Source organism: Asterias amurensis, chromosome 20, assembly GCF_032118995.1.
Source record: "Asterias amurensis chromosome 20, ASM3211899v1".
NCBI lineage: Eukaryota > Metazoa > Echinodermata > Asteroidea > Forcipulatida > Asteriidae > Asterias > Asterias amurensis.
In genome coordinates this window covers 4,762,423-4,771,700 of record NC_092667.1, presented here as the reverse complement: position 1 = coordinate 4,771,700, position 9,278 = coordinate 4,762,423, and the positions used below count along the sequence as shown (strand labels likewise).

The 9,278-nt window shown below is 41.3% G+C and overlaps 1 protein-coding gene across 2 annotated transcripts; it reads left to right on the top strand.

Moving 5' to 3' along the window:
• Positions 1-201: 201 nt before the first annotated feature.
• On the top strand, positions 202-8,553 carry LOC139952186 (adhesion G-protein coupled receptor D1-like). 2 transcript variants are annotated; one of them, XM_071951222.1, is made up of 18 exons: positions 202-265; positions 598-717; positions 1,118-1,175; positions 1,339-1,477; positions 2,095-2,180; positions 2,391-2,493; positions 2,752-2,861; positions 3,466-3,571; positions 3,710-3,930; positions 4,337-4,403; positions 4,703-4,788; positions 5,099-5,267; positions 5,381-5,449; positions 5,573-5,684; positions 6,113-6,162; positions 6,605-6,749; positions 7,010-7,113; positions 7,308-8,553. In XM_071951222.1, the coding sequence occupies exons 6-18, from the start codon at positions 2,419-2,421 to the stop codon at positions 7,353-7,355; spliced, it is 1,362 nt and encodes a 453-aa protein (XP_071807323.1). In that variant the 5' UTR covers positions 202-265; positions 598-717; positions 1,118-1,175; positions 1,339-1,477; positions 2,095-2,180; positions 2,391-2,418; the 3' UTR covers positions 7,356-8,553. The 2 variants fall into 2 exon arrangements, with proteins under 2 accessions (XP_071807323.1, XP_071807322.1); XM_071951221.1 differs by lacking the exons at positions 202-265; positions 598-717; positions 1,118-1,175; positions 1,339-1,477 and having other exon boundaries at positions 1,958-2,180; positions 7,010-7,109.
• Positions 8,554-9,278: the final 725 nt, after the last annotated feature.

The following is a 9,278-nucleotide window of genomic DNA, read 5'->3' as shown; positions in this document are numbered from 1 at the left end:
CCACTGTGCTCGTAGCGTTGTAACTCGCACTCTATTGTTCACGTGAAATGCTCCCCTATTTTTTTTTTTTTTTCAAAACAGACTTTTGATATAGTTTCATTTCTTTATCATAAATTGTCTCGCAAAAAAAATATTTTTATTCAAAACCTATTTTAGTCAACCGAAGAAGAACTATCAGTTGTGGCTGAGGCAGAAGTTGCTCTTGAAAAGTTGGCAGAAACACTTCCCGACGGGAGTTGTACGTCGATTGAATATTCGGCAAACAGTGAGTAAAATCTATCGCCGTTTACGAAAACATAGGCTTGGGTTTAGGCTCTGTTAATTTAAAATACTTTCCTTGTACTTGGGCCCCAAGCCAAAGCCCAATCTGAGAACTTGGTTTCAAAATGGCCCTTCCGAAGATAACGATGATTTAAAAGGGGCGCTCTCTGTAGAAAAAAAATCTTACACAATTCACCATCTCCTACCACATGACAGCAAGAAATTTCGGTCAACCCTATTTACAACCTAAAACCTCTTTCCCATGAATGCTTTAGTTGATCACCCTCCCCGCTGAAAATGATACAATGCAATCATGATTCGTATGAATCATTTCAGATGCCGCACTTTGCCGCTCTTCATCGCTGCAAAACCTGACTGGTGGGTACAAGTTCAATACTGGCGGGGCTCAGCTTGGGAGTTTGAACTTTGACCTCTCACAGGCAGATCCTGATGCTGGTAAGAAAACAAATAGACCGAAGATGCGGTACTAGTATTGATTGGTGGTGTTGATTCGCAACACGAGTACTATATCCAAAACACGAATTACTGGAGGATAGATACATGTATTACACCAACATCTGGGAGAAGTGTAGACTTGCTCTAGTCCTCCGAGTCAGGCTCTAAAACAGTCGATGTAGCGCCCTCTACTGGTGGTTAATTAAAAATAGGCTCGCCAATCAAGACGTATGCGGTACAGACCATGCCTTTGTTTACTGAATTGGGCACCTTGTACATTCCAAGACCTTTTTGGCAAGTAGCACTGTAACAGATGTGGCGTTAAAATTAACACCACGTGGGTGTGGTTACATTATAGTTGTAACCACAATGAAACAATACTTCCTTTGTACTTTTGCAGACAGCTTCACCTTGGTTATTTTGAGGAAGGAAAATAAAGAGAGTGAAATCAATACAGAGTGAGTTTATTTTTATTTTTACTTTGTTAAAGAAATCGTAGTATTCCGATCGTAGTAAAATTGTGGTTACTGTTTACAAGTCCAATGGGACTGAAAAAGGGTCTTTTAATAATGATAAAAAATAAAGTTTGTTACATTCATAATTTTAATTTTTATTCTACAGAAACTTTCAATCGTCAAGTCACGACGACTCGATCAAACACAGCTCGATTGGAGTGAATAGCGCCCTCTTGTCTTTCTCTTTCTCAGTTGAAGGCCAGCGGCAGTCAGTTCCAGTAGACTTCGGTTTAAATAATATAGCAGTAAGCAAAAAGGAAACCCGGGTATCAATGTGTACTACTCAGTGGTAGAATGTGAGCCAATAACAAGTGAGAGTTGTGGCCTTTGCGTTATGACGTCACGAGCTCACAAACGCCCTCAACGAGGCCATAATATCTATAATTAGCTTAGAGCAAGTTCGAGTGGGCACAAATAGTCGCCTCGTGGTTGACTACTGATCAGCAATGTACATACAGTGACGCACTCACTCGAACGACTCATTTGGAAGTCTAGTCAACCTGCTATTTTGCTATAGTGTCACTGGTTCCCCAGCGCTTTACACATGTTAGTATGGGAAATGCTGTTGGGACCAGTGAATAAACAATGAGCTCGAGGCTGGTTCCAAATGGTCGACCACTGTCTTTATCATTGCGGATAAATACATGGGACCACTCTTGGCTGAGAGTTGGCCGATGCACGTAGGTATCGCGTGCACATTTCACTTGTTTGACCTCAGAGCAAAGGCGGCCTATCCGATGGTTCGGTTCAACAAACCGAGCACGTGCTTAATCAAATGCTGTGCGTTGAACATAAAGTAGTGTAGCAATATTCCATTACCTTTGGGTTCTTACTTATATCAATTTACCTTTTGGTTTTGTAGGAGGTATACGACCAGCCATTTACCATTCAGGGAAGAAATGGCATCACAAGAAAGCCAATCTGTGTCTTTTGGCATACGATCGATAAGTATGACAGTTGTTCTTAAGAAATCTATTCTTTCAATAGTTCTTTAACCTCAATACAAAAGCTCTTGAAATCATTGCAACACAAAAGAAGGAGGCAGTATATACTTGCCTTCAGTTATCGTTTAATATTTCCTGTTCAATTTGTTCACATATGTGTGTTTCAGATGTTTCAGACTGAAACCACTCACTTATCCCCTTTTTTGCTCAACAGAGAATGGTCAACTTGGGGATGCACAAAAATGGACTCTTTGTCATCTAAAGACCTTACTCAGTGTTCATGCAACCATTCTACAAATTTCGCTGTTCTGATGCAGGTACTAAAAGCGACTGATTTTGTGCTTTGTTCCAATTCCACTATCAGTCCTGTTTCGAAACTACGGGCTTGGGTTCGTGTTTGTTGCAATGGTGTCTGCCATGCAATACTGTCCGCTCCGGACACTTTTGCATATGTATTCGTGTCCGGGCTATGCAAAAACCGTCCAACAGATTTACGGTGGCCCCGAGGAAACACCACAAACAATTTGAAAGTCTTTGGTGTACATGTTTGAACTTATTACTTTTCTTACACACAGGTTACTTCTGATGACTCCAGTTCGCAAGCTCTGACACTCATCACGTATATCGGGTGCGGCACATCGATTGCTGGATTACTCCTTACTCTATCAATCTATGGTTACCTTTGGTGAGCAAAAATCCATTGTAGACCTTTATACGCATAGGACGTCATTTCAGTAGGGCGCCCTCACCTAGAGGTCAAAAGGAGGTTTTTCATTGGCCAATACTGTGCGCCGCGCGTACAAATCTGTGCGTCTCGATTGTTTCGTCACCGTTTTTCCTCTAAGATGGCGGCTGGATGACGTCAATGCATAATGTCTATTGCCAAGATCGTATCATCTGTCCTGATGTGTCAACCACCCATATTGTATGGCTTTCTTTTTTTGTTTCGGGCTCTTTCTTGAGCAGGTGTTCCAGGGAATCTGTCCTCATGGGATGCTGCCCCCCCCCCCCTCGCTCGTCCCAACGCCTTGCCTTATAAACTAAAGGCGCTGGGTTGGCCAAACGTACCAAGCACGCTCATTGGTCTATGCGGAAAATGCTCAGTCCCATCATGCATCACGCTCACAATGCTATGCACTGCACCAATGACGTACTTCCTGGTCAAGATTCTGCACAAGCTGATATCTTGCCCAGAAAAAAAATACCGTGAAAGATATTTCATTCCTATGTGGTTTGATAACTTGGAGTCTGTTTTACAAGAATGTCCTTTTTTGCTTGTTTTGTTCTAGGAGAATGCTGCGTTCAGACCGCACCTTCATCCACACCAATTTATCGATCTCAATCTTAGCAGCTCAGATCCTATTCATTGCTGGTATAAACAGAGTCGAAATCAAAGTGAGTATTAACTGACAATCGACAATGAGACACACCTTTAAAATAACAAGATACTTGCAACTTTCGCACCTTCTCCAGAAACAATACTTCTCGATGAAAATTTCAATAGATTTTCACTTGATCAAACTTCTCTCGCAGGTTGTGTGCAAAGTGATAGCCTTCTTTCTGCATTTCTTCTACCTGTCTGTCTTTGGTTGGATGTTGGTAGAGGGGGTGCATCTCTACATGAAGGTAGTCAAAGTCTATGGCAGTGAGAACATTACGATGTACCGCTACGTTCTCATCGGCTGGGTCGCACCTGCCGTAATTTGCTTGATATCGGTAGCTGTGAATAATGATGGATACGGGACAGATCGTAGGTAAGAGACTAGTCTTGATTAGAGACGTTCGTTTGGTTGAGTTGTTGCCGGTATCACACGGCCAGAATTACTGGAGAAGAGATTTCTTTATCTCTAAGGCCCATATCACATGAGGCAATTAACAGGCAACCAGTTCCAGGCAATATCCAAGAACAAAGGCATTCACATTTGAATGTTCACATAATTTTCTTATGGGTCGTATGACAATGTTTGAAAAATTACTCATGTAAAAATTACTACATCAAGATTCGTAGATTTGCCCAGTCCCTCCGAGTCAGTCGATGTTGTATCCATACTGGTTGTTATTACAAAACTAGCGTTCCCAATGGAGACTATGTTGAACAACATAGTTGCTGTTATAATATATTTGTAATGCCCGTGTGCTATTTTTTGTACAATCATGTAGTTGTTGGCTGGACACGACATCTGGGGCGATATGGGCCTTCGTAGCTCCGGCGTTACTTGTCATAACGGTAAGAAATAGTTCAGCTATAACTAGTCTTGCAACCGAGATGTTCATAGGTTGTGTTTACTTGATGTTTTAGTTTTCTTGCGCAAGTGCTAACTGTTGAATGGAGTGCATGCTGGTCTAGCTAGCGATCAACATGCACCTCATTAACATGCCTAACGCGCACGTACCGAGTATCTGCGATCAGGTCTAATGGAAATTTACCATGGATGTTTGCTGCCACCTATAGCTTTTCAAAGTTTTGGATTTTCCAAACTGCACTGTGTCATATTGACATGTTATTGCTTATAATTTTCCCATCAGTTCAACATGCTTGTTTTGGCGATGGTTGTTCGTATCGTGGTCCATTCAACTAAACTCCATCAAGAGAAACAACATGACCACATCAAGTAAGAGAGAAGTTAGGATTCCATTTTCATTTTTTGAATTTTTCAAAAGTTTTTTTCCCCAGCATTTGGGGAAGAGGCGAACTACTCCCTGGTAAATCACAATGATGCAGTCCCAACTTGTATAGCATTCAAACCAAAGCGAGAGTGGGTGGAGAGAAAAGTCTGATACCCTTCTCAGAGAGTGGGTACCCCTATACATACGACTAATATTGGATACGGGGTACATGACGAATATTGACATAACATTTTCGTACTGATTTCCTCGCGTTACATCATAAAAACACATTCTCATTTTCTTCTTTATGAACAGAGCTGGCTTGAAGGGCGCCCTCGTACTGCTGCCGATCCTGGGCATGACATGGCTCTTTGGAATGCTTGCCTTCAACAGCGCCACCATCGTTTTCCAGTATCTCTTCGTCATCTTCAACTCTTTCCAGGGACTCTTCATCTCTCTGATCTATTGCGTATTCAACTCAGAGGTCAGTGAACTTTCCATTTCAGGGACTTAACCTTCCATAATTAACTGAAAATGAAATTGATGCCTTCTTTAAGATGATTCTAATAATAGAGATTTTTGTTACATACCAATCAGATAAAAGCTGCATTTGCTCGAAAAAGAGGGACAAGAATAAGAGCACTTGGATGGGGAACATCGAGCGGGGTGAGTACATACTTCTCGACTCGGTGTTCGTGACGAAAGACTCATTTATGATGCCCGATTACTGGTTCCTTATTCGTTGCTAATGTTTGTTTATTTGGTTTTTTTTCAATGGTTGGTTTTCAGTCCACATCCGGGCATGTCAGCAAGCAGGTCACGGAGTTAACATGCTTGCCCAGCCCAGCCGACCGAGGGCGTAAAGATGAAGATGAATCTGCATTCAACTTCGCCGAACAAGGTTACTTTTGCTCCTCCTCCTTCTCAATGGATTTCACAAGGGTCTTTTCGAAACCACGGATTCTGATTGGGCTCTCGAAATGCTTTCGTCCGCATCATAGCCTCATACTAGAAAGCGCACGGTTCATTTGACACAGAGCCTGAGCTGGAGCCCAAGCCCAGAAGCCATGGTTTCGAAAGGGCTTTGGGGAATTGTTGGCGGAAAGCATGACGTCACTGGGCGCGCGTGTTTTAATGACCGTGACCAAATAAGTTTCTTTTACAGTTTATCTATCACTGAGCCAAAACCGAAACACTTGTATACGGCGTAAAAAACGTATCTCTAGATTATCTAATGTATAATTCCAATTTTCTTTTCAAATGATATTGTAAACTTTAAATCCATTGCTAAGGCCTAAATGTGTTAATATTGTTCTCCTTGTTACGCAGGGATTGCACCGCCAAGAATTGAAGCGCCTCCCCAGCCGAGTAAACATAAGGTAACACAAATTAATACACATGGCCTCATTTAAGTAGGGCACCCTCTCGCCTAGAGATCAAATGGAGGTTGTTCAATGACCAATCCTGTGCGCCTCGCGTTCAATTGATTTCCAATCGTTTTACCTCTAAGAAGGCAGCTGGATGACGCCATTACACAAGCCTATGCAATACCTAGAAACGCATTAGTCTTCTTACCGTCGTTTGAACAGTTTGTTCAAGCCACAAATGGCATAGATGCGCGGTGGTTCGTGTAAAACGAGACCACATAGCGCATTGTACCAAAACTATTCTGATCATCATCCTGAATTGTGTCAATAGTTTTGTGTTAAAGGAAGGATTGCCAGAAAACGAATCTGTGATTGTGCGTGTGTTTGTTGTTTGAGTTATTGTGTTTGCTATGGATAGAATGAAAACTCGATGACATTTTGTACTCCTTTAAAGGTGCATTGTGTTGCGATAAATACCAGGACGATTCTACAGGAAACTACACGGATTTATGACCCGAGAGGGCTTGTTTGTTTCGATGACGACTGTGAATGTGTTGAGCCAACTATTGGTAATGATAACTTCACGTCTTTGAATGATGGTATGTGTTTGTTTAATATCTGATCTGCCAATTTTCAAGAGGGTCATAAATTATAACCAATTAAAAATCAATCTTAAAAACGACTAAGATTATGAGTCAACTTTGACATTTTTTCAATAGATAAAGTATAAATATAGTTAAATAGAAGAAAACCACTGTAGATATCTGAATATCTAAGGAAAATATCTGAACACAAATACATACTTTAACACCAAACTTTAACAGTTTATACCGATGTTGTTCATCCTTTTCCGGGTCAGGTCAGGCCCCCGTATTGGAAAAGACAGAACCCGAGAGGGCCTCCTCTTTATCAAGTAGCGAGAATGATGCCGGCTCGACCTCCGTATCATCAAGGCAGAAGTGGGTAAATATTTTGCTTTCGTAGCAACAACTACTTCATCCGATACAATCAAAATGAAGTATAGTTGTTGCTACGAAAGCCCATACAGTTTGTTTGTGCTTAGTTAGTGCATGAAGGAATAGTGCTACCCGTATCAGAAGTTAACATGAAAGACAGTGTAAAATGAAACTTTGTTTTTCTTTTTTCTTTTTAAACAGATAAGAGGTACGCCGAAAGTTGGCCCAATTCCGTGGCGATACTGGTAGATACAAAAAACGCATCGTCTACCAGATTAGCTAAAAGTGTCACTGGATGTTCGCCATGTTTGAATTCAATGGCAACTTTCCTGTCTTGTTCTACATGGTGTCAGCAAGCTGAAACTTGGACTATTGGATTTAACATTGCGATTGTATGATATTGTAAATAATAAACAGTTAGTTATTTCTATAAACCCTGACTCTAAACACTGGGACACCAAGATGATGACGTACACCACCTCCAGGCTCTTGGATTACGTCAGAAACCGGTGGAGATTATGTGCCGGAGATTGTGTGCCCCCCCCCCTCTCCCTGGCGCCCTCTTTTGACATAACTTCCTCCTTGTAAATATCTACTGCGTGGCACGAGTGTGTCGAAAGATTTTGTCCCCTATAAGGCAAACTGTGTACAAACTACTTCTGATAGCGCCCTCTGTTGAAACACCCTCCTTCATCTTTTCGTTGGTGTCACACATAGCCTGAACATCTGACGTCACACTTCGAGGCTCGTTTATAACGCCACAGACCGGTGTCAGATGCAATTGTGTCCGCCATGCAATACTGTCCGCTCCGGACACTTTTGCACATGCAATCGTGTCCGGGGCTATGCAAAAATCGTCCGGTGGACATGACTGTATAATGTATGTGCGCGCGTAAGCAGCATATGCAGCAAGAATATTCACGTATTTCATGATTGCAGCGAATTTTATGATTGCAGCGAATACCCAACGGCCGAACATTTCCCATGTCATTCATGACATGCGCTTAGCTTTAAAAAAAAAGGCGAACGTGTTCCGTCGACCAAGGGCGCTTAATTTACTGCAAGGACGGTTTTGCACGGGAGCGGACACAACTGCATATGCAAATGTGTTTGGGCGGACACAATTGCATTATGCAGCAGCGTCCGGGCGGACACAATTGCATATGCAAAACCGTCCGGCGAACATTATTGCATATGCAATAATGTCCTCCGGATAGTATTGCATAGAGGACATAATTGCATGCGACACCGGGCTCAATGGTCATCGAAGTCGCCAAAAAAATAACGAATAAAGAAAGACACCACCGTTGCACAACTTTGTTTGCTTTATTGAGATGCCTAAGAAAGGCTTCATCGGGTCGGAAGTCTTTCTCAGATTCAAAATAATTGTTGAGAAATTTCTCAAAAAACTACGTTACTTCAGAGGGAGTTAAGTTTAACTTTTAGCTTTCGGTTGGCACTGTGTACAGTGTGCTGAGATAATTGTATGTGGTGCACTTAAAACAATAAATGATTATATTATATTATAATAATATGATAACAGGTAGTCTTTCTCACAATAATGTTATACTATCATTAAAAGCTCTTCGTTACTCGTTGGCTAATTTCTGTATGCTGATATATATTTTGAGTAATTACAAAATGTGTCCAGTGTCTTTAAACTGTTTAACTACTTTGTCATCGCAAAGGGCATTGAACCGTGGCGCATGGCTTCAGATCCGCAGTCTATGCCCACAGCTCGCTAAGTGATTTTAGACTTCACCAAATGAGCTCTTGAAAACCCAAAGTGGATAATTACTACTCTTGTCGCAAACACGAGTGAGGTTGCGTGTTTTTTAATAACGGTGCTACGGGACTTTGTTCCTTTTGCGAAAGAAATCTGGAAAATTAAAACGATCTTTTGATCAAGTTTTGGACCTTATCTACTGTCTTCAGTTGATACATGATGATTCGACTCACGGAGCTGGTAAGTTTGATGATTTCATTTTGATATTTATCTCGCATTTTTCAACTATAATCAAAAATATAATTGTGACTAACGTCTTGGTCAAAACAAAATATGCTTTTATCGCTTATCCTATAAATAGACCCTGTCCAAATTTTATAAATTTGAGGTTTTATTTGTTAATCGTTTGATTTGTATTGTCAACTGAGTTTACGTTTGATTGGTAT